Source organism: Bos mutus, chromosome 14, assembly GCF_027580195.1.
Source record: "Bos mutus isolate GX-2022 chromosome 14, NWIPB_WYAK_1.1, whole genome shotgun sequence".
NCBI classification, from domain to species: domain Eukaryota; kingdom Metazoa; phylum Chordata; class Mammalia; order Artiodactyla; family Bovidae; genus Bos; species Bos mutus.
Genome location: NC_091630.1, coordinates 46160174 through 46186457, shown reverse-complemented (window position 1 = coordinate 46186457; position 26284 = coordinate 46160174). Strand labels below are relative to the sequence as shown.

Sequence of the window (26284 nt, the reverse complement as noted above, 5' to 3'; positions counted from 1 at the left end):
ATGTTGTAGTCAGGAATCATTAATAATTAGGTTCAACTCATCAGTATTTATACATTTAACTGGGTGTGAAATAGCTAGATGTCTCCTGCTTCACATTTTTTCTCTTCATCGTTCTAATTGTATATTTATTTCTGAAGCTCTAAGGTGTCAGGGTCCAGTGGAAAGAACATGGAATAAGAGACTTGGCCTCTAGTCTTGATGCTGAGTGGACCCTGGAAAGATCATTTAAACTTACCAATATTGGCCTTTCAAATATTGTGAATTTTATATTTTTAACATTTAAAAAATATTTTAAAGCATCCATCTTGACTGTGGATCTCAATACTGAGATGAATAGCATCACTTTTAAAGCCACCCACTAAAATTTATGTTGTTTTGTGAAAATTTATAACTGTGGAAATAATTGCCGTCCCAACCATATCCGCAAGGAAATTATTCCATTTAATATATTTTATACATCTAAGCTAATAGATAGACATAGTGTTACAGAAATTATCTGAGGTTCATTCTTTCCTTCTGTATTGTGCTAAAAATATTGCACAGTATTGGTCTCATATTTCTATATATTCATTGAATTGAGGCACTCAGAATCATGCCATTCAAGGAAAACCCCCAGAATCTTAGAAGATTAAGAGCATGGGCTTTGAGTTGAGACATTGCTGGGCTGGTATCCTGGAACAAACATTAGTGTTTAGGTCATCTTGAACAAGGTACATACATTTTGGAACCTCAGTTTCTTTATCTATAAATCAAAGATACTAATCTTCCCCACAAGGAGGATTGAGAATTAATGAGAATTCTCGTGAGAATTAAGTGGAATAGCACAGTGGCTGTGTGTAATAATCCCTCAATATGCGGTAGGTGATAAAAATGCTAATTATTAACCAAAGTCACAAAGCAAATGAGATCATAACTTTGGCTGTCCTTCAGCTACAACTCCAAGAACATCCCTACCTTCTAGGAAATAGTTTTTTCTTAGGGACATTTTGAACTTAAGCTGAAACAAAATTCAAATGGCAAATCTCAAACCCGTAGCAATAGCTGATTTTACACTGACATTCCCTTTAATTCGATGGTCAGAGGAGACTGGTCGGCTACAGTTCATAGGGTCGCAAAGAGTTCGACATGACTGAAGTGACTTATCATGCACTCCTGCCCTTTTATTATTATCCTGACTACCTGAGGCTTGCAAAGGTGAAAGAGAGTGTTTTAAATATCTCCATCTCTAAAACCTGTATAACTAGTTTTTTTCTTAAAGAAAAAAATAATAGAATAACATTAAAGAAAACCTGAAAAAGGTGAGGAAATTCATAATTTCACCATCCTTAACCACTCTACTCCTTTTAGTGAAAACAATGACTTTGCTTTATTTCTGAATATTTTCACTATTCGCTCAGGTTACACTCCCAGTTATACTGTTGCAGCCGTAATTTTTCTGACTTTTCCACACTGTTTTCCATATTATTTATTTCAAGACTGTTTCATCTGGTACAAGTCACATAGTCTCAGGGCTTCAGTCAGTCCATCTGCGGTCCCTAATTGTCACATGTGTGTTTTAGAAAATGTTGATGGAATACAATGAGCTCATTTTTTCTGCATCAGATGCTTTGATATTTTCTTATCAATTTGTGCTAAATTATATTATTAGCAGTAAATTTAACATCCTAAGATTCATAGATGCTAGTAGGTCAGCCCATCCATCTGGCTTACATTCTTACCATTAATTATTTATTATCCTTGTAGCTCCCTAGCATTTTCTACAACAGAGACACATGGTAGATTGAGAAAGGGGGCAGAGGCACAGGGAGGAATATTTATAAAGTGCCATACACAGATGGATGCTTAATAAATACTGTTTAATGGTCCTCACTGATGACAAAGGCGGATGGAAAACATTATTCATAAGGGATGCGGACGTGGATGTTTATAGTCCAATGAACCTCTTCCCTTTTTTATTTAATGCACAAGGGAGGGGGTAAATCAAGCATACAATTATTTGTGACACATTCTGATGTTTTAAATTGGATTCATTAATGAAGGGTACCATTGATTTGTTAGAAGCTGGTTTTTTTTTTTTTTTAATGCTAGAATTGAGAACACAATATTTTGAATATGCACCATGAGGAAAAGAAGTAAGGGTATCAATGGATGTGGCCACACTGAGAATCCAAAGGTTAATTTGTGCAGTCGTCTGCTTTGAGTCTGAAGACGTGGCCACCTATACATTGTGATTTGAATACCTTGGAAAAGGTTTCTGCCTTTCACCTTAAGTTATTTTCCCAGCACAAATACTGGCCTGCTTGTATTTCCATTCCTATAGAGTCATTCCTTTGATTATTGTTATTTTTTAAATTTCGGTATGGCAAAAACCATCACAGTATCTCAATAATGAAGGGGACAACAGAGGATGAGATGGTTGGATGGCATCACTGACTCAGTGGACATGAGTTTCAGTAATTTCCGGGAGTTGGTGATAGACAGGGAGGCCTTGTGTGCTGCAGTCCACGGGGTCACAAAGAGTTGGACACGACTGAGTGACTGAACTGAACTGAATTGTCCTCCAATTAAAATAAATTAGTTAAGAAATAAAAGTAAAAATTTTTTAAAAAGAAAAAAATATTTATTTTTAATTGAAGGACAATTGCTTTACAATACTGTGTTAGTTTCTGCCATACATCAACATGAATCAGTCATAGGTATGCATATGTTGCCTCCCTCTTGAACCTCCCTCCACATCCCATCCCACCCCACCCCTCACAGAGCCCTGGTTTGAGTTCCCTGAGTCATACAGCAAATTCCCACTGGCTATCTATTTTACAGATGAAGTGAATATATCTCTCCATTTGTCCCACTGTCTCCTTCCCCTACCCCCCCGTGTCCATAAATCTGTTTTCTGTCTGCATCTCCATGGATGCCCTGCAAATAGATTCGTCAGTACCATCTTTCTAGATTCCATATATAAGCATTAAAATATACTATTTATTTTTCTCTCTATGACTTACTTCAATCCTAGAGCCTATTATACACAGTGAAGTAAGTCCTTTGATTATTCTTTGTTGTCATTGATTAGTCACTAAGTCGTGTCTGAGTCTTATGTGACCCCATGGACTGTAGCCCACCAGGTCCCTCTGTCCATGAGACTTCCCAGGCAAGAGTATAGGAGTGGGTTGCCATTTCTAAGAGATCTTCCCGATCCAGGGATTGAACCCATGTCTCCTGCATTGAAGGCTGATTCTTTACCACTGAAGCCCTGATTAAGCTTTACCCACTGTTACAGGCTTCATTGACAATATGAAAGAGAAAAGTTCATCATTGAAGTGTATAAGCTCATCTTTTGAAGAAAAAATTTAGACTCACTAACTTACACACTTTATTTTCTTCATCCTTTTATTGGTTAACAATTCTGTTATAATGTCTTTTCTGGCTTGAATATTTTTCCTAGGAGTAAGTATAAGCTGAGAAATTGAAAATTCATCTTTGCCAAATTTTAAACTTAAAAAACTGACAAGTGAACTTTTTCTTGTTGGAATGTCCAGTTGGAATTCTTGAGGTTACTCAGAAATCTCACAGTACCATGAAATTTAAGGGATAGGAGGCACCTTGGCAATAAGAGGCAATCTTGTCCATTTCTCAGCAGAACTGATGGTCACCTGGGGTCTGCCTGGACATTAACAGGCCCAGGAGTGCCTTGAGGCAGCAAATTCCACTTTGGGGCAGCAGTAATTATTAGAGTCTTACTTGTTTTTTGCTTGTTCCCTACATAGTTCCAGAAAATCCATCCTTTATTTTGAGCCTAGACCTTATTAAAATAAGCAAATAAGGGCCAGGGGAACATCTAAACAAATTGTAAATCACCATAATTAACTGATATTGGATGATGTTAGCCAAAACATGTGGCCAGAAAAAGGATAGCAGTGCTTTGAAATTCATTATTCACTCACTCATTCACTCTTTAGGATAGTCCACAAACATTTGGTAAGCACTCACATCTCAAAGATACAGATATGGATGAGATGTTCATCACTTTTAAGAACTCACAGCCCCAAAAAGGTATTTTCACTTAAAGCTCACGTGAAACCTTCTCTTTTGCAGCTTTTCTTGGCTCTGTAGTTAATTGCTCCTGTATGTTTATAGCATGTTTATCTACCTCCACTAGGATGTAAACTCTGTGATGTCAGAGATTGTGCCTCAAGCAAAGTCTCATGAATATTTGCTGAATGAATGAACAAGAAAGAATTCTAAGTGGAATGAGAAAAGAGAAAATGAGAAAAGCATTGTAATAGATAGAACGAACTTCTAACCCATTATGGCAGAAGCAATGGATTCTCCCTGAACAAGTATTTCTTTTTTAAAATATTTAATTAATTAACTCGGCTGCGCCGGGTCTTGTTTGCAGCATGTGGGATCTATTAATAGTTCCCCGACCAGGCATCAAACTTCGGCCCCTTGCATTGGGAGCTTGGAATCTTAGCCACTGGACTTCCAGGGCAATCCAAAGATATTTATTCTTGACTTAATAAAGAGTGAGAGTTTATCAGATGGAGAATGTGGAAAAGAACATTTCATATGAGAAAGTCATATTGGATTTGGGAAGTGGCACATAATATGAAGTAGCTGGAAGAAGAAAAGGATTGTTAAATAAATGTTAAATAAAGCAGTCACTGACTTTTTCATTCACATAACATAGTATTCATTGTGTGTCTACTGAATGCCAGGCACCTGGGATACAGTGATGAATAAGATCAGACTTGATCCCTGCCCTCAAGAAACTTAGTCCAGTGGAGATGAGAGGATGGGTATAAATCAAATGATTGAAATACTCTTCCTGACAGATTTAAAACTTCTGTTGAGTGCTCCAGGTAAAGGTATATGCTTATATATAAGTTCTTAAAATTGAAGGATGACTGTATGGTCAAGGAAGTTGGGTGGATATGGGCTTCCCTGGTGGCTCAGATGGTAAAGAATCTGCCTGCAGTGTGCAATGTGGGAAACCTGGGTTCAGTCCCTGGGTTGGGAAGATCCTCTGGAGGAGGGCATGGCAACCCACTCCAGTATTCTTGCTTAGAGAATACTCATGGACAGAGGAGCCTGGTGGGCTACAATCCATGGGGTTGAAAAGAGTCAGACACGACTAAGTGACTAAGCACAGCACAGCAACTAAGATATGATTTTTGGGTTAAAATCTGAAAAGGAAGAGGGGGGAAAATAGATGTGCAAATTCCCTGGGGCAGAAGGTGAATGGCATGTGTAAAATATGGTACTGATGAACGTATTTGCAAGGCAGCAATGGAGACACAGATATAGAGAACAGATTTGTGGACACAATGAGGGAAGGAGAGGGTGGAATGAATTTAAATGTATATATTTCCATATATAAAATTAGATAGCCAGTGGGAATTTGCTGTATGATGCAAGGAGCTCAAATCAGAGCTCTGTGACAACCTAGATGGGTGGGATGGGACAGGAGGTGGGAAGGAAGTTCAAGAGGAAGGGACATATGTATACCTATGGCTGATTCATGTTGATGTATGGAAGAAACCAACACAATATTGTAAAACAATTATTCCAATTAAAATAAATAAATCTATTTTAAAAATTGTAAAAAAAAAAAGAAAGAAATCAAAGAAAAATCAAATCAAAGAATAGAGAGTGACTTCCCTTGTGGTCTAGTGGTTAAAACTCCATGCTTCCATTGCAGGGGGTACAGGTTTGATCCCTGGCTAGGGAGCTAAGATCCTGCATGCCCTGAGGTGTGGCCAAAACAGAAAGCTAGAACATAGAGGGAGAGGGAAGAGGGTACTGAACTGCAGAGATAAGTAGAAGTCAGACCTTACAGTTTTGTATTGTTGTTTCTATCCTGAGACTGGCAAGCATGGACACATCTTCTAGTAGGGATGGTCCAGACCTGCCAGTGTTTGGGTCGCAGTGTTCAGAACCAACTGGAGGGGTCCAAAGTGAGTGGAAGGAAGTAGTTATCCTAAACATTGGCACTAGGGAAGCAGAACCAAGGAAAGAACAATTCTGTGAAATGCATCCATCTTCTGAAGACCACAGTCAAGTTGCCGGACTATAGTCATTACTCTTTAAAGAAATAAGCAATGTATAGGAGATAACACACTTCACTTTAGTATTGTTTGAATCCAGTATTTTGATATGGGGAGTAGACAAAGAAACAGAAACTGTTTAAAACTTCCACTAGAAGGTGAAAAGCAAAGAATGATGAGCTGGGGTGTAATGGAAAGAGACTTATGTAGTAAATCTTCGTAAGTCTGTAAATCTGGGTTCTGGTCCAAGTTTAGTCACTACCAGAGAGAGGTCAGCCAAGTCATGTGACTCATTGGATCTCAGTTTTAAAAGCTGTAAATAGGGAAATTGGACCAGGTCATCCCCAAGATCCCTTCTGCCAATGTACTGTGATTCCAATTTCCAAACATGGGGGTATCTAAAGCATAGGGTATATGTTTAAGTCATAGAGACTAGCCTAAAATCAGACTCAGTATTGGAGCTTTTAATAAAAGCTCCATTGCTTACCATGTATTTGTTGGGGAGAAGTAAGGGACCAGAATATAATTGAAAAGTGTATTTTTACTATGAGACAGAGCCCAATTGAGAAATATCCCTTGTGTAGAATCTTACTGCTGAACATTCCAGACCAAACATTGCATGATCTGAAATCTAATTTTATTGGAAGAAACCTAAAGAAAGGTGTTCAAATCCTATCAAGGCTTCATGAACATTTTAAAACTTGGTTTCATAGAGACTGAATCTAACTGATGCCACACACCAAGATGGAATATGAAATTGAAGTCCATCACCCAAATAGAAGGTTGTATCATCCACAGAGAACTCCAGGTAGTGAATGAAGGTTGTGATTACTTACACCAGAATATTACAGAGTGGCCCAGCCTCATTTCCCATTCCTTTCAGTGGTACCAATAGTTTCTCTGTTTGTTGCCTTTTTTACTTTTCTTATCAACTTTCATCTTTATTTATCCTCTGCACTCTACTGTAACTTTGGGAAGACTTCTGCAAAAGGAGACTTTTAAAAGAACATGTCTTAGACTCCCACATAAAGGGCACTTTTACTGTCATAATAGACAGTCTTCTACCAGCTGAATGGCTTAATGCTCAGATAAAAGCTTGAGCCTTTTCTGGTGGGTCATGAAATAGACTGAGCATTCCAAGCCACTACTATACCTTGTAGCTTATAGAAGGTCTAAGATGCATTATAACATTAGTGTTGTATTTTTCAGTGTAGAGAAGGATTTTTTATGAGCTATGTCTTATAAAAGGCCATTTTTCTAAAGGCAAAACTAGTGTTTTACTCTCTAATTATAGCAACTGTATATATAGGAGCTAATTCTTTAAATAGTTCTCTCTTCTGATGAAGAAAATTCATATTACCTGTCTAAATAAAATAGCTTATTTATAAATTTGGCTAGTCGGAAACATCGATGATATGGAACGGTGCTCATATTGCATATTCTACTTATTGTCTTGTCTTTTCCCCTTCTTACTGCAACACAATGCTTCCTTTGACCACTGAAAGCAAAGCTTTTAGGATTTGGTTTGAGTGTATCTAAAAAAAGCCTGGGTTATATCAAGGATAAAAGTCTTGGATTTTTTTTAAACTGAGAAGTAAATACTTGTGCTAAAATCAAGGAACCTATTGATATTAGCAGCCTTTGACTGCAGAAGTGAAATACTATTTCCACCTTTCTGAGGACAAGGACAATGTTACTAGAACTTGACATATTAAAAGACAATAGACAATATAAATTCAATAGTATTTCTGCCCAAGTTCTCAAGTACTTCAGCATGTATGTTCAATTTCTTAGGATAGCTGAAAGTTTCCCAGACATTGCTTTGAAATACTATGGATCTGTCTTTCTCAAATAAATCTAGTTTAACTTTTTATAAATGTATTGTTTTTCTTTAGTGAATTCTGGAGGTGCTTTTGAAAATTTCAGTGTGTACTAACTTTTTTTAAAGTACTGGTTAAATTTCAACTACCTTTCAGCTATAGTGCCTGTCTATCCAGATAGCTACTGCAAATAATCTTTGTGTGTCTCTTTGAAACAGAAATAGCTGTTACAAAAAAGAGGCATTTACTGCTTAATACCGTACACAAAAATTTAAGAAAACGCTTTAGAGCTATATATACACAGAGTGATTTAGATTTAAAGGTCTCAGCGCTGCTTGTTTGCAAATGTGTACTCAGCATGTACCAGCAACACAGAAATGAAATGTTAAACATCACTTAGGTTTTTAGAAAGATTTGCTTTTCATCTGTGCAAAATCGCACATGGGACTTATCCTGCGTTGCTCCACGAAGGAAGTGTCAAGTATATGACATAATGGTAGTGTTTTTGAGACTACAGTGAAAAAAAAAATCACCCCATTCCCTGCCTCGGACCTGGAGTCTTAAGCTGTAATTACGATGCCATGATCAGCATGTTGTGTTTTGTCAGCTTTAGCGCTGAATGGGTGGCAGCTTAATTCCATGCTGTTGGTAGGAGCCTGGTGCAGCTGTTCAGAAACGAGAATGTTTGTTGTTGTTTATTGTTCTGAGAGTCGCTTTTTTCCTCTAACAGACTAATGAAGAGATGTTTAGTACATTTGCACTGGTCGACTGTTGCAAGCTTGACTTTCAATTGATCCAACGAGGTGAAATAAACTAGCAAGCTACCCCAAGAAAAGATTCACTGAGATTCTGCCCTTGACATAAAAATGCATGTTCAGTTTACAGCTGTTTGTGTATATAAATTCTACACTGTTGTATAACATCTCCACAGTTTAAACAAGGAATTATTACATTTTATATTAAATTTATATATTAAATTGAACTTCATGATTGATTCTCATGGGATAAAATTATTATGGCAGACATCATTTCATTTATAAAACTAAATGTGGGAAAACATAGCACCATGTTCACTTTCATTACTAAAATTAAAAACGTAAATTTTGTGAGCTCTCAAGAGTGGCAAGACACAGTGTCTAACCCAAGGGGAATGGACAGATTCATTGTTAGGAATAAAATTAATATGGCAGAAAAGAACATAGATTTAAAATGGAAAGTTAAAAACACTAAATAAAATGAATGAAACTTTCATGATGTTCTGAATGTAGTCTGTTTCAAGCCTTGATAAATATTAAAGGGTTCTTGAAATGAAATATGAAAGCCAACTTTTCTTAAGAAACTGGACATGAAAAAGTTTTCATGGACTCTGAAGCACTCTATTATGTTTATTTCTATCTTTTATTTCTATCTAAAGTAAGGATGGTGATTGGAGGGGAAGGGTGATAACAATCACAGAATCATAACAAGAGGAAAAAATCAACCAAATGTCATAGGACATCAGAGAATAGTAGGCATGGAAATGCCATGGTTGGATGTGTGAAGAACCTGAAGCCCAACCAGAAAGGTGAAGGGGATGCTGGGAACAGCCCCACTGTACCCAGGGGTCATGAGCCTCAGAGCAGAGCCTCTTTTGTGATCTCATACAACATTCCATACAAAACAATTCAATTTAGATGTGTTTCTCTTCTTCTGGAGAGAGACATGGTATTTTCAGCTCACAGGGTTTTCTTATTAAGGGTGTAGAAAACTTCATGAAGTATATACAAGTCTGAACAGATGGGAGTTTTGCTTTTGTGGTTGGTTAGAGATGGTGAGGATAGAAAGATCTAGGGAACTAGGTAGAAGAGAGGGAGAGGAACCAAAGGGAGATAAGCCGTGGGTGGGGAAATAGGGCTGGAAAAATGAGAAAGAAAAATACAGAGGAAGAAAGAGCAGGGAGAAGGACGGGGGGCGGGGGGTGGGGTGGTAGACAGAAAGGCTCAGAGAGTTTCTAAGGGACTGTTGAGCAGGGCTTAGGTTCTGCACTTGACCTGAATGAGAGGCTTACAAATGTGACCACTTGTGTCCTACAACTCTTCTGAAAGCCTGATTAACTCTCTGAACACTAGTCACAATTCTGCAATGGTCAAGAACTTGTATATTGAGCCTCAACTTATATTTGAGCCTCTACTTTTTTTTGCTGTAAATTAAAAAAATATTTCTTTTTATTGGAGTATAATTGCTTTCAGCTTCCCTTATGACTCAGTGGTAAAGAATCCACCTGCAGTGCAGTAGACAGGGGTTTGATCCCTGGATGGGGAAGATCCCTGGAGAAGGAAATGGCAACCCACTCCAGTATTCTTGCCTGGAAAATCCCATTGACAGAGGAGCTTGGTGGGCTACAGTCCATGGGGGTCATAAAGAGTCAGACACAACTGAGTGACTAAACGACCACCAACAATTGTTGTTGTTCAGTCACTAAGTCATGTAGACCTCTTTGTGACCCCATGGACAGGCTCTCGTGTCCTTCACTTATCTCCCAGAGTTTGCTCAAATTCATGTCCATTGAGTCAGTGGATGCTATCTAACCACCTCACCCTTAGCCACCCCCGTCTCCTTTGGCCTTCAGTCTTGCCAGCATCAGGGTCTTTTCCAGTGAGTCTTTGCATCAGGTGGTCAAAGTATTGGAGCTTCAGCTTTAGCATAGTTGCTTTACAACGTGTTCATTTCTGCTGTACAGCAAAGTCAATCAGCTATACATATACATATATCCCCTTGGTTTTGGATTTCCTTCCCATTTAGGTCACCACAGAGCACTGAGTAGAGCTCCCTGAGCTCCATCATAGGTTTTCTGATTAGTTATCTGTTTTACACATGGTGTTAGTAGTGTGTCTGTATCAGTCCCAATCTCCCAATTCATCCACTTCCATTTCCCCTTTGGCATCCATACTTTTGTTCACTATGTCTGTGTTGCTGTTCCCTTTGCAAATAGGTTCATCTGTACCATTTTTCTAGATTCCACATATATGTGTTAAAATGTGATAATTATTTTTCTCTTTCTGACATACTTCACTCTACTCTTTATCAAGTCATAAGCAGAACATTCTGTCCAGGGAGAATAAAAAAATTTAACCACATTAACAATAATCAGAACAAAGCATCTTTAAGTCTTAAGAAATAAGATCAACAGACTGTATTCACTCATGCTAAGTTTCTCTAGCCCTGCTTTGAAGAAAGGGCATTGAATTTCAGGCTGTCTTTTATTGTGGGTTTTGTAATCAGTGCTGGATTTCTTATAACAGAAAGTTCTTGATTAGTAAAGAAGATACTTTGAAATTTAAGTCTTATGACCTCTCTTCACTTGACACATACTCTACAAAAAGGAAAATTCACTGTAAGTCATGAGTGTGAAGTTTTTTTAAGAAAAATGGTGACTTACCAGTGACTGTGACAGAGTATTTATGGTTTTAGTAATGACTTTTAGAAGAAAGGAAGTCACACTAAACCCTTGACTGTAAACATGAGATGTTTGTACACCATTGGAGTTTTCTCTCACTCTTTCTGAAAAACCTCTTGTATGATACCATAATTGGTTCAAAGACCATCTCTGTTCTTCACGTTAAAGTCCTACTTCACAAAGAGTGAATTCATTGTAATGCTCATTTGTTGCCAAATTAAAAATGGATTAGCTTTCCTGCTTATTATTCACGTGGACTGGTCACATAATCTGTATGAGTACCTGAGATGTCATTGTACCTGAAACTGAGTTATTTGATGGAGAACAGACACTTCAGATTCACCACTGAATTATCCATCTGTAATATTTTCATTTATTTTGCCCAGTCCTAATATTGCTTTCTGGAGGAGGGCATGGAAACCCACTCCAGTATTCTTGCCTGGAAAATCCCCATGGACAGAGGAGCCTGGCAGGCTACAGTCCATAGGGTTGCAAAGAGTCGGATATGACTGAGTGAACACACACACACAATATTACTCTGCCCTCTCTCACATGCTATTTGATGTGTAGTGTGTAGTCCATTATCATCTGAATACAAAAGTTGGACATGAGCATCAGTGGCATCAAAGATATGTGCTATAAGGTACCCATTATGTGTGTAGGTACAGGGCTCGGTGGAGAAAATATAAGACCAAGAATTCCTGGACTAATAGGCTTAAAATCCACTAGAGGAGACTGAACATATGCATAAAAAATTAAATACTAGCATTTATTTAATAGACACTGGTATAGCTTTTGATCATAGTTTTCATGTAGTTGATTGGAAGGTAAGAAGGGAGAAATGTGAGGGCTTCCCAAGTAGTGCTAGTGGTAAAGAACCCACCTGCCATTGCAGGAGACACAGGAGATGCAGGTTTGATCCCTGGGTTGAAAAGATCCCCTGGAGGAGGAATTGGGAACCCACTCCAGTCTTCTTGCCTGGAAAATTCCATGGGATTTGTATTAAATTATTTGTAATTTGTATTACAATTTGTATAATAATAATAAAATAAGTTTAAAAACAGGAGAATTGTGAGTTTTTTTATTCTATTCAGATATATTTCCCTGTAATGGGCACTTCACATAAAGTATCTCATTTAATTGTCTAAACACTGCCTATAAAGTACATACTATTATCCTCATTTTTTAGATTAAGAAATTGAGGCTTAGAGGATTTGATACTTACCCAAATTATTGTAATTCTCCTTTATTGTAAAAATAGGCATTTTTGTCATCTGCAATGAGAATGTATATGTATATGCTTTAAATATTTCTGTATCTATGTAGCTGAAAAAACTCCCATGTCAAGTATATTTATTGGCCATATTTGAAATACTTCTTACAGTGTCCAGCACTATTTTTTCATAAATTTGACTTATTTTCATTTGCGAGAATACTTGGCTTCCAGGTGGAGAAATAAATTTAACTTATAGGAGTGGAGAGACCAAAGACATGGTAAAATTGGTGTGTATCTTAAAAGAGAATTCTAATTATAAGGGCCTCTTAAATCTAAAAGCTTTTCCCTTTGGTATAAGCTATTGCCTGTGTGAAACATGGTGTTTTACATTAAAAGTGGTGTTTGAGGTGAATTGCTTGAAGCACCATGGTTTTCTGCAAAAACATTATAGAGAAAGATCAAATAAGAAGATGCTTACTGCTGCAGATCAGAAGAATAGATCAATAAGAGGGACTACTAAAACAGTCATGTTTTAAAGAATTAGTCCACAGGAGAAAAGAGCTGTGGGTCAAAGAATGTAAACACACACACATTCTGACATATCCTATGTACACACAAACTTATATACACATAACATGTAAATATAGATGCATTTTAGGCAAGTATCCAATTAATTCCACTTATGCATTTTTCCAGCCATATACATTAGCCTTACTAGGTCTTTTGTCAGCTACCCTATGGAGAACAATTAAAAATTGACTATTCAGCATTTATCAAACCCTCACAATATGTAAGAACTGTGCTCAGTGATAAAGATGTAACAGAGAAAATAGTCTTTGTCTTTCAGGGCTCCCAGTATCCTTGGGAAAGGTGTGATTGCAGTGGTGTGGTGAAGCAGAATAGACACTCACAGAGTTTCAGGATCCTAGTGGAGATGTATCATGGAAGACTTTTTGGAGGAGGTGATGTCTGAACTGAGTCTTGAAGAGCAAGCTGAAGTTAGTCAAACCTTCCAGGACACAGCATGAACAAAGGCCAGGAGCTTGAAACAGAATAGTGTGTGTAGTCTGGGGTTGCTGGAGTACAGTGATGAAGGAGGAATGAGAGGTGAGAGTGGAGAGGTAGGTCACATCTGCCAGGGCTCAGGGGACTTTATACTGCCAGTTACATTGGATGTTTGTAGGGATTAAAGCATGGTTAAATCAGATTTGTTTCTTAGTGGATCATTCTAGAAGCTATACAGAGAATTTTTTTTTTTAATGTGGACAAAACCAGAGCTCAGGATATAGTTTCAGATGCTACTGTAGAAATGTAGGCAAGGGGTCTTCCCTGGTGGCTCAGCGGTAAAGAATCCACCTGCCAATGCAGGAGACAGGAGTTCCATCCTTGCTCCAGAAAGATTACACATGCCGTGGGACAACTAAGCCCATGTGCCTCAACTATTAAGCCTGTGCTCTAAAGCCCAGGAGCGGCAACTACTGAGGCCCACCTACCATAGAGCCTGTGCACTGCAACAGGAGAAGCCACTGCGCTGAGAAGCTCCTGCACCGCAACTAGAACAAAGCCCACACAGAAATGAAGTCCCAGCACAGCCAAAATAAATAAATAATGATAAAAATATTTTTTTAAACAAAGAAATGTAGGCAAGAGATGCTGAGAGTTTGAACAGCATGGTTCAGGAGTAATGGGGACTGGGTAATACAGGCAGAGGGCTTAAGCAATGTTCAGTTGGTTAAGACCTGGTGCTTATTTGCATGTGGACAGATGGATGGGAATTTCTTAGAGTTTTAGCTTGGGTAGCTAGCTCAGTGTGGGGGTGCAGAGGACCACACATCTGAGAAGGAACATGAACTGATGGGGAAGGTTGGAGGTGTGCTGGGTTTAGCTTGATGTGTCTGCGTTTCATTTGGGAAGAGTTGATCAGCACGAGGATAGTTCAAAGCTTGAGAAAGAGGTCTCCAGTGACAAATTTGGGAGCTGTCTGCCTATAGGTGTATAAAAAATTGAATACAGCTTCTTCTGCATAGTACATTGTGTGGTCTTTTCTTCCTTATGCCTTTTAAGTTTTAGCAAAGATAGACATCTCCATCAATACACAGTAATTATTGTTATACCTCCGGGTTGTGCACGAACAGCGGAGTGATCTCATAGAACAGGAAATGCTTTAGGAAAAATGCAAGTAACCAGAGGCTTTATGGTTGCTTTCTTCCAGGTGCATCCGTGGAAATGCCTGCCGCAGAGGGATCTAGCTTGAGTTGACCTTCCAGCGGCGCATCCTTTTGAGGACCCTTTGTGCAGTCCAAAATGGCAGAGAAGGTTCCCCCTGGCTTAAACAGGAAGACGTCAAGGTCGACACTTTCTCTTCCACCGGAACCAGTGGACATCATTAGGAGCAAAACGTGCTCCCGGAGGGTGAAGATCAACGTGGGGGGCCTCAACCACGAGGTCCTGTGGAGAACGTTGGACCGGTTGCCCAGGACCCGCCTGGGGAAGCTCCGGGACTGCAACACGCACGAGAGCCTCCTGGAGGTGTGCGATGACTACAACCTGAACGAGAACGAATATTTCTTCGATCGGCACCCAGGAGCCTTCACTTCCATTTTAAATTTCTACCGGACAGGGAAACTCCACATGATGGAAGAAATGTGCGCTCTCTCTTTCGGCCAAGAGCTTGATTACTGGGGGATCGATGAGATCTACTTAGAGTCGTGCTGCCAAGCCAGGTATCATCAAAAGAAGGAGCAGATGAACGAAGAACTGCGGCGGGAGGCGGAGACCATGCGGGAACGCGAGGGTGAAGAGTTTGATAACACCTGCTGCCCTGAAAAGAGAAAGAAACTCTGGGACCTGCTAGAGAAGCCCAACTCGTCCGTGGCTGCCAAGGTATGAAAAGCAAGAGTGTGACTTTCTTACGCATGGTTCAAAAAGGCGGTCCCTATATTCTAGAAAGTATGCTTTTCGTGGTTTAAGATGTTTGGGTAAGACGTAGCATAGGGTGTCTATGCAGGGAGACGTCCTTTCCAAGATCTTATGGAGTGAAATTGAGTTATTCTTATTGATAAGGCATACAGTGGCATTACTCTTTCCTAAGTGTTTTTTGTTACTTGGGAACAGCCTAGGTGCTTTGATGTTGAAGACTGCTGACCACCCAGATGCCGTCTGGGGTTGGTGACTTGAAGGCTGAGGGGAGAACATGAACTCAGATCCATCCGGTGTGGAGTCTTGCAGATAGGCCTGGGCACCATCCTGAATGAAGTTCGGTGCTGTCATTGAAAGTGGAGGAGGTGCCTCCCGGCCTGGTCCTCTGGAGGAGCAGGAGAGACTGGAGAGCATGGTCCAGTGTAGACCAGCAGGGCTGGGGGCCCCCATTGAGGAAGGATCCGCCTTATGAGGCAGTGTAAGGGGTGAATCAGTGTCAGCGTGCATCGACTGTCCCCCTCCTGTGAGGTCTGCTCTAACAGTGTTGTTTTTGTTGGTGTATAATTGTGTTCACAATTGAGATGTTCCCATATCTCAGATCATAAAGTGTTGGCTGAAAAGGAAGGTCAATTCATATTTTTCCATTGATCTTGGATACATCTCAATCTAAGAGTAAAAATTTTGGCCACTAATTTCAGCATTTAATTCAATTGCATGACAGTGTTCACCTAACTCTATTTGGAGCTTTGAGAGTTAGCAGAAACTGATTTTCATTGCATATATTTAGTTCTTTATTTCAGTATGAATTGTAAGTAAAAAGCCCAAAGAGTCATCTTTAGCTGCAGAAGCATAGGATTGACATTTTGTGCCAATTAGATGAAAATGGAATATGGAGTAGAGAAAACAGTGAATAATCCTATAAATTCTTTGGATTACTTACTGTCTTTTTTTCCAGTTGTCTTTTCTTATAAACAGTAAAAATTATGGAAATGTAATTGATTCTGTGTGCCTTTGACTGAAAATTACAATTCTCCATAATAGTTTACAGCATGTAAATAACATAAATTATCAACTGGATGCAGACTATCATAAAACTGCTTCTTGCACTGATTGATATTTCTAGTTTTGCATCTTTTGACTTATAAAGGCATTTTACTTTCCGGCCAGGATGTGGAACTAAATGGAATGAAATGTTATTTCTGCTGTTCATGATGAGGAAATGCACATTTTGTGGCAAATGAAAGGTTTCAACTAGGTCTTTTGTAGTTATGAATAATTTGTTTCCTTTTGTTTTATCTGTAAGAGAGAGATGTGGACTTTGGTTGAGAAAGGTTACTTCTCTTCCAATGTCAAACCTTTAAGTTACACATTTGAGTTACTACTAAAAACATGGAGTGAATTTTGAACCTGAATAAGATAAATTCTGGGTTTAGGGGAGTATTTTGGGTGTCAAATGAACTCGTTCAAGATTTTAGGCAATTGAGGAATAAATCATTGTACCACCAGATGGTCCAGAGGGAGTTAGCCAAATATAAGCAGCTAAATCAAAGAAAATTTGAAAGGCCAATTTGATTTATTTGCTGATAACATTATTAACACACATCTAAAATTAAGTATTGTTATAGAAAAAATTTCAAGTATGTACATATTTTTTCTGAAGAATTCCTGATAAGGATGCAATAATGTCAGTAATTTCATTCCTGAGATGACAGAGTTTGTTTAATCTCTAAATTTTAGACACAAAGCCATGTCTTGATCTCTAAGAAGGTGTTGTTGATAATGGCCTATTGTATATAGTTGTATATAATATAACACATATACACACCCCTCTACATCAGAGTATTTAAACCTGCTTCAGATTATGTTTGCACAGATATCTACCTGAAAACTATACCCAGCAGCCAAGGACTTTGGTTTTGGAAGATTTTGTGAAGTTGTAAATAATAAATATGGTTCCAAATTATTAATCAAGTTAAGCAAATCTCTGCTAGCCTAAGTAGATTCTCTACTGAATTTTCATGAAGGATTTGTTTTTGTTTGTTTAAATGTGTACATTTCCCTCTCTGTTTGAATGGGGAAATATTATATAAATTCTTTACATTTGATTGCATGGTAGTTAAGTGAAAGTATTGTTCATTTGTCTGAGGTTTGGAGCCTTTTAGAAACAGCTCTGAATGATGCCTTATACAAACCACTAACTACCTTTCCTGTACTCTTTTCTAGTCATCTAACTTGTTATTTTTCTAGAATAATTATTGGTGAGGGGAGTTAATGTGATGTGTGTGTGAATATGGGTGAATAGTATTTTTATAACTTGGGGAAAATTCATTTTGTCAGTGCTTCAGTAGGATTGTATTCTAGCTTTCACTATGTTATAGGTACATCAGGATCCTGCTTGTGCTATGAAATTCTTATGCAGGAATGCTTGGAATCTGTGGTTTTTTTCTAACTTGTTTGAGAGGTAAGATAACTTTGGAGGAGAGTATCTGTTTACCTTGCTTTTTCAGTTATTGGGTGTGTGTGTGTGGGTGTGTGTGTGTAAAGTCGCTTCAGTCGTGTCCAACTCTTTGTGACGCTATGGACTATAGCCCACCAAGCTCCTCTGTCCATAGGATTCTCCAGGCAAGAATACTGGAGTGGGCTGCCATCGGTTATTGCTTATTCAATTGAATGTTTATAGATGGTTCTCTGTGCACTACACACATTAGAGTGGACATGTAGAATCATTCCCTTCTCTCCAAAATTTAATAAATATTCTCTTAGGTTAAACAGGGATTTCATATCCTAGAAAATATTTGTTTTTGTCTCTTTGGTTTTTCTGTATTTTATAATATTTCTGTAGTAAAATATAAATGTTATGAAATTATATAATCCCTAGTATAGCAGGAAAAATTCGACATTTTCTATCAAATATTCCATAGTAAGTTAAAATATCTATTCATTGACATGGAATAAATACTCAGTAATCTATTATGTAGTAATTGTTCAGTCTGTCCTAGGGGTATCCGCTGTGATATATAAAATTATTGCAAGGCCCACTGATCTGTCACACCATCTCTGGGTATGACCCTGACAGTAATGATTCAGCTCTTATAGAACATGCTTCTTGGTGTCATTTCTATTCATTGAACTTTCTAGTATATTAGTAAGTGAAAAAAAAGGCAAATAGAGTTTAAAAGCATGATATATTTAAAATGTCTATATTTAACAAATTAACATTTTTACACAGTTATAGAATACCATGAAATACAATTGTACTTTCCCAAAATAGACACTTTGTGAAAAACAAAGTGTTTTGGGGGGCATGGTATCATCTAGTAACGGGACCTGAGTTTATGTCTGTGTGATGGGCTTTGTCTATCCTGTGTCTCTGGTGGCTGTAAATTTTCCCTCCCATAGAGATAATGTATAAAGTTTACATTTGAGACTATTTGTGAATGTGGGGTCCAGTCAAATGGGCCTGGGGGGGTGGTTGGGACCAGTCTCTGGGTTACCACCACATGGAATTGCAGGCTCTGGGATGCTTGTCATAGGAACATGCAAGGGGAAGAGATGGGCTTAACTGGATGCCAGTTTCCTGGGCAGTGATTTGGAATTAGATGTGATCCCGTACCTCTTCCAGCCCAGAGCAATTTAGTCAGCTTCTGAATTGGAAACATTTTATTTTTCTCTTTGGCCTCTTCCCAAAGGAACTGCAGTAGTGATTCCCTTTTAAATACTGCTTACAGAGACTCAGGTCTGAGAGGTGTTTGAAAGCATTTATTTAGGGGAAATGGTTCTATGGCTGGCAGGCTTATCAGCCTTTGGGATGAAAAACGGCCAGGAAGATGCACAGCCCATCTGAGAGTTGGAGGGGACTAGACTTTTCACTTTCATGCATTGGAGAAGGAAATGGCAACCCACTCCAGTATTCTTGCCTAGAGAATCCCAGGGACGGGGGAGCCTGGTGGGCTGCCTTCTATGGGGTCGCACAGAGTCAGACACGACTGAAGCGACTTAGCAGCAGCAGCAGCAGCAGCAGACTCAGTACAGTACAGCGCCCTCACTAGGGTATCTGAGGAAGGTCAAGGGCAAAGGAAGTTGGTGGGTCTTCAGACAAACCCAATTAGGAATGGCTGAGCCCAAGAGGCAAACCTCAACCCATCAAGGAAGTGGACGTGGTGTGCAGACAGTGCTGTATAGCCTTCTCATGTGAAATTCTGCTTTCCATCTGGCGGATTGTTACTGGGCATGGTGGGGAGATCTAGGATAACTTTGGGGGCCAAGAGGTCTGGTACAGGTCTGTTATTCCAGGGAAGGTGAGAAGTCTTAAGAAGCCACAGGCATGGAGAAGATGTGAGGCAGCTTCCCAGAACGAACCTCCCTGAGTTATGGGCAAGGGTTACCGTGGTACATTTCCTGCTTGTTTCCCGTGTTATGAGGAACCTTACCCTTACCCCTGGGTTGGTTATGGTAGTAAAAGACACTTTTTCTTTTCTTACTTTTTCTTTCTTAAGTCTTGCTTATCTGAGTTAAGTGTCTGTGAAAGTGAAAGGGTTTGTGGCTCAGTCATGTCTCACTCTTTGCGACCCCATGGATGGTAGCCTGCCAGGCTCCTCTGTCCATGGGATTCTCCAGGCAAGAACGCTAGAATGGGTTCCCATTCCCTTATCTTCCAGACCCAGGGATTGAACCCGGTCTCCTGCATTGCAGGTGGACTCTTTGCCCTCTGAGACCCCAGAGAAACACTAGGTGTCTTTGGTTGTAAGTAAAAGAAATGTGCTGCCAACAGCAGTAATAGAACAGCATGGTGTCTGTAGCTCCTGAATGTGAAATATCCCAGTTTCAACTCCCAGAGCAGGGACAAGTTCAATCCTCAGTTTGTCCCAAGTCTGAAATCTCAGGGGGAGTGCTCAGCTTAGGCCAAGTACCTACTCTAAGCCGACCAGCTGTGGTTAGGGCAGCCAACAGGTCGATCCCAGGGGTCGGGTCAGGAAACCAGACTATAAGCAGTCTTAATAAGAACAATATAAGGATATTGTCACTTCTGCCACTTCTGTTCATCTGAGCCAGCACAGAGAGAGCCACCCAAGGGTCCTGTTGGACAGGATCCTGGGTCACTGGGGGCTACTGTTTATCATCTGCTTCTCTCTCTTCAGTTTCCCCATTTCCCCTCAGCTGCCACTTTTTTTAAGGGGTGCCTTTTCCCTATTCTCTTCTCCTCCTCCCTTTCCCCAACCCCCCTTCTCTCTCTCTGTCTCTCTTTCATCCTCAGGAAAATGGAAATGATGATTGAGTAAAGAATTATTAACTTTTTCAGTAATGACCCCCTAAGGAAAAAATTAAGCTAAATTTAAATTCTCTCTAAAGAAAGTTACTGCATATGAAGGAATATGATTTTGTCAGGTTCGACACTGAAGGGCTACAAACTATTGAAATAGCTAAGAATTTTTTCACCCCTCCGCACAAGAACCAATTTTCTCCTCTTGGCAATGACACTGAGAATGCATCGAATGGAAGAAGGCAATGACTGTGTTTCCTGCTTCTGGCTTATGAGCTCCAAGGTATTCACGTGGCCACCATCACTGGTGGGATGCAGCAGAGTCCTTAGAGCAAGCATGGGAAGGGTCTGAAAACCTTGGTTATCATTGGATCAAGAGGGAAGTTGGCCAGGATAGATGTCTGCAGTCTGTCACTAGGCCTCCAGCTCTCTGAGGAGCCAGAGACCAAAGTTATGAGTTTCCCAGGAAACGGTGCCTGTTCGTCGCCCTTCGATGATAACCGCCCTCTCTATTCTGATGGAATTAGAGTGTAGACCTTTCAAGTCACAGAAATAGTAAAAAGAAAATAAATCCAAATAAAACAAAACTCCTGTGCATTCATCAGGAGGAAAAGAATATTTAACATTCTGATTCTATTTATAGTATGTGAATCAGTTAGTCTCATGCTTTGAATGAAAAAAGAAAGGTATGAAAACAGACCCATAAATTATTTCCTTTTAGTCCAAGAAGAGAACTTTCACATGTTATGCATGTGTATATATACATATATATATATACACACATACACATGCATAATTCTCTGCTATACACACACACACACACATATATACATACACATATATATGTCTCTCTCTATATATAGTCAGGTGAACAACACTGCTCATACAAAACCCTCAGTTTAGCTTTCTGATAACTTTCTTAATGATTAACAGTAATAGTAACCATCAAAACCATAAATGGGTGACCCAAAATAAACACTGCCATGTGAATACACACAGAAATCTCCCTGCATTGGGCCCCTCTGTGGATTGAGCGTACTGTAGCTCTTGCCTTGAATCATCAGTGGCCTAATTAGTGCACTGGTCATGCTGTTTCCGTGTTGAATGCTTGCTGATTTTGCTTCTTGGCCTTTCCTTTCTGCATTCCAGCTGCACAGATTAGGTTTTTGCGTTTTTCTGATAACAGGGCACAAGGGTTTGGAGGTGCTCAAAGGAGTTAACAGAACTTGGCCAGTCTGTGGATGATTCAATTGGAGATAAGTTTTTCTTTTTTAAATATATAATCCATGAAGACTAACAGGCTGAAAGTCTGGAGGAAATTAGGTATAAGAGAATAAAACAGATAAGGTAGAAAACAACATTGGGCTTTTAAAAAATATTATTTATTTTTAATTGGAGGATAATTGCTTTACAATATTGTGTTGGTTTCTGCCAGATATCAACATGAATCAGCCATAGGTGTACGTATGTCCCCTCCCTCCTGAAAATCCCTCCCACCTTCCTCTCTTTGATGAAGATGGCTCAGTTACTCCATTGTTTGGTTCCAGATCCATGCATCTCTGCTTTTCCCAAAAAGCTGCCCTGAAAATACACCACTCTTTGTCCACTTGGCCTCATTTGATCAGAAAGAGAAAGGTGAAAAAAGAAGAAATTGCTAGAAAATTCACATCCCATGTGCTTTTAGCAGCTGCTGCTGCTGCTGCTGCTGTTAAGTCGCTTCAGTCGTGTCTGACTCTGTGCGACCCCATGGACGGCAGCCCACCAGGCTCCCCCGTCCCTGGGATTCTCCAAGCAAGAACACTGGAGTAGGTTGACATTTCCTTCTCCAGTGCATGAAAGTGAAAAGTGAAAATGAAGTCTCTCCAACTCTTTGCGACCCCATGGACTGCAGCCTACCAGGCTCCTCTGCCCATGGGATTTTCCAGGCAAGAACACTGGAGTGGGTTGCCATTGCCTTCTCTGGTGCTTTTAGCAGAGGGGGCCATAAGTCCTGGTTTTGCTGAGAATACCCCAGTTAAAGTTGTTAGACTTTTGCCCTACTCTAATTATTAATAACATCTCCTTTCATTCTTAAAAAGTGTCCCAATTTGAACAATAAGCCATGTGATCACCTTACACGAGAGTATTTTTTTAAAAAGAAATTATCCACAAATCGTGTATGTTTCATTTCCTCTTTACTTCTTGGTTATGTCTTAAGAGAGCAGTCTTAATTTTCATCTCTTGAAAAATCACTAGTTTCCATTAAATACTAAAAGAAGACATTCAGATTCCTTTCAAGCTTGATTTTTAAACCTCAATAAGTAATTATCATTTTCAAAGTAAAACAAAAAACAACTAAAGAGTTCTTTCTACATTATCTAATGTTATCTCAGAACATCAGTAGTATTTAAATATTCTGGTTTTAAAAATCCACGTACACTGCTTTGGTTATTAACAGATTTGTTTTCTTTATTTCAAGTGAGAGACTTTATAAAGTGACAAATGTACTACTTTAGGTAAGCATAAGTATTATGAAGGAATAGTCACAATATTTAACACTCTCCACTTTGGAAGGCTCTAGAATGGTTTCAATAATGTTTTAGATTAAGTATTCTTATCTGAGCTTTATCTCCCGTTTAAAAAAAATAAGCTAAACCAACACTTTACAAATACTAAGAGTTTATAAGAAAGTTCCCATGATGTATATGCCTTGGCGTTGGACAGCTTGCCCGTCCTATTAGCTTTTTAAGCACTCTTTTGTCTAGTGGAACTTTGCCCTGAAAATTTCATCGAATTAATTGTATGATACTGCCGTCTTGTAACTGCTTTTATTCCACAGGAGATGGTTAGTCTCTGCCTCATCCATGTGTATTTATATTGTTACTATTTAACTTTTCCCCTGGTGTGTTAGGATATTCAGGTCACCCTGGTAACGATCCCTTAGTGCTGTGATATGGTACGGACATGGGCTCCCCTGGTGCCTCAGCAGCAAAGAATCTGCCTGCCAATGCCTGCCAGTGCATGAGACATGGGTTCAGTCCCTGGGTCTGGAAGATTCCCTGGAGAAGGAAATGGCAATCCACTTCAGTATTCCTGCATGGAAAATTCCATGGACAGAGGAGCCTGGCAGGCTACAGTCCACAGGGTCATAAGGAGTCGGACATGACTGAACAACTAATCAAGAATATGGTACAGATATAGCAGTTAGTTGCATTGGAGCTCTGAATTTCGCTGATCTTTCCCTTTTTTCTAGCCACTGACATATTTGACAAAAACATTTGTCATATAGAATGAAATGAAATACTCTCTTTCCAAAGAACTTATTAATACTTGTTTGTTATGGAATGTCAAAGTAGCCAATTTGAATATTAATATTGCATATGAAATATTGAGCTTTTATTTATATTAAATATTGTATAAATTGAATCATCAAAAATAAAAAGTTTTGGGCACTTTCTTTATTTTAACTGGTCAAACCTTCCACCTTGTTCCACAAAAGAGACAGTTCATGAGAAATACATACACTTGGAGTTCAAATAAAATAACAAAAAAGAATTTAAAGCAAAAAATAACACTAGAAAAAACATATTTTAAATTGTCCCAGTAACAATAGAGAATGCTTCATATTTTGCAAAATGCTTTGCATAATTTTAATTTTAAAATGACAGTCTAACAATTTAATAATAGAGTTGAAATTTATAAACAAAATTTTGTGTTCATGATTAGAAAAATTTACCCATCTGTCTTTAGAGAAACTTGTTTACTGACTCAAAGTAAGAACCATTCTTAACACAGAGACTCTGTATACAGATGTGAATTGAACATTGATAAGAAAAATTTTTTTTAAATAATTATCAAAGTTGATTCTAGATAAATTACTGAAATAAAAATTCCTTTTGATCAAAATATGATTACATAGGGAAAAATAATCCTTGCTGCTAATGTACAATTTGTGAAATAACCAAAGATTATGATAAAATTTTTTTAATTTTGACGTTGATTTAGCATTGATGGTTTTATGCTATTTGAGAGTAACCCCCAGAGTACCATGACATTCAATAATCTATAATGTGTGAGGTATAAATCTGAATTCTGTATAATGTAAGGTTTGTCTGTAGCAACTAGTGACTTAATGAGTTTAGCTGGCCACCAGGCACTGTTACCTTCTCCCAATCTGTTTTTTTCCTCTGGTTGTCATATATACTAATTGTCATTAACTGCTCCTATATTTTATGGGGGGGTGGGGATCCTATGGTATCATAGAGATTCGTACAGGACACATCCTTCATTTAAAATATCCTATTTAAAAATAATAAAAGTGATAAGAGCTTTTAAGGCATCAGTCAGAGTGAAAATTTTTCTTGTCCACCAGTAGCCAGGGTGATCGTTAAAACCTTTCCTACCTCTGCAGCGGAGCAGAGAAGGATAAAAGAGTTCCCAGGTCACGGCTGCCAGCATTTTCCATGGAGTATGTGACATTGGAGGCAAGCTGTATTTCCTATATCTGTAACGCTGTAGTTGATGATAGCTTTATAGTTTACAGTGAGAACTCTGAAGAATTTCAAGAGACAGAGACTTCTCAGCAATTGTTCTGTCAGTCGACACACAAACATAACCAATCTAGAAAAAAGCTGTTTGACATCGATCAGCTGGGAACAGAGAACTACAGTGATGGGCAATGGGAAAGTGGGGGAGGAGGAAGGTGTTTGTTCTCATCCTTCTAAAACTTTTCCAGGAGACACTGAAAGTGAACATCAGAGCGCTATCGGACTCTGCACCTATGTATTATTCATTTGCAGCTGTGTATACATCCGTGTTTAAGTTAGCTCGTTAGCTAATGCAGAAAATGAATGGATTTTTTCCCCTCTAAAGTCATCCCCTTTAATGTCTTTATAAAGCTTTAAATGAAACAGTTCTGGATATTACCAGCTATCAAGTAGATGACTCCAACTGATGTTTGTGGTCAAGTTTCTGTGTCTTGGGTGGGCGAACCATGCAGCAGCAGCCTTCACATAGTGTCACCTGAACTAGGTCAGTTCTGGAGTGTGTGTGTATGAGAGTGTTTCTCATATACTGAGTTGACTGAAAAGTTCATTTGGGTTTTTCAAACGATGTTATGGAAAAACTGAAAGGAACTTTTTGGTCAACTCAATATAATACAATGCTACCTCTCCATTAGAATGTATTATAAAAATCCACCTGCACAAAAATGCAATGAACTTCAACCTGTGTTTGGTAACTTAAGATAGGTACAGCTTTGTCATCCAATTAAGACAGCTTGTTCAGAATATAAAGTTTGTAGTTAAATATAAAGCTAATCTGATTGGGCATGAAGTCCATGGAAGTGTTCTAATGGTCCAAGAATAGCAGGAAGAAGTATTTTCATTAGTATCCCAGGATTTTGTTTCAGGATGCTAGAGGTCATCGCCACCCTGGATTTCATGCTTTTACTTATGTCTTGTTGAGTCACTCTCGACATAACCACAAGTGTTGAATGCTACTTTAAATAGCTCCTCAAGCCTAAGCCACAGCAGGACAAGGACGGCCAAGTAATCCCAGCGCAGCTCTGAATGGGGTTGCTTGATTGGAGCATCCTTCACTGCAGTCAAC

General features: G+C 38.9%; 1 protein-coding gene across 1 annotated transcript in view; it reads left to right on the top strand.

The window, feature by feature from the left end:
- Window positions 1-26284, top strand: part of KCNB2 (potassium voltage-gated channel subfamily B member 2) — a 474255-nt gene that overhangs the window by 15837 nt on the left and 432134 nt on the right. Inside the window, exon 2 of the mRNA XM_005907227.3 lies at window positions 14729-15399. Coding sequence (XP_005907289.1) covers window positions 14821-15399 — 579 coding nt within the window. The 5' untranslated portion in view covers window positions 14729-14820. The remainder of the gene's footprint in view (window positions 1-14728; window positions 15400-26284) is intronic.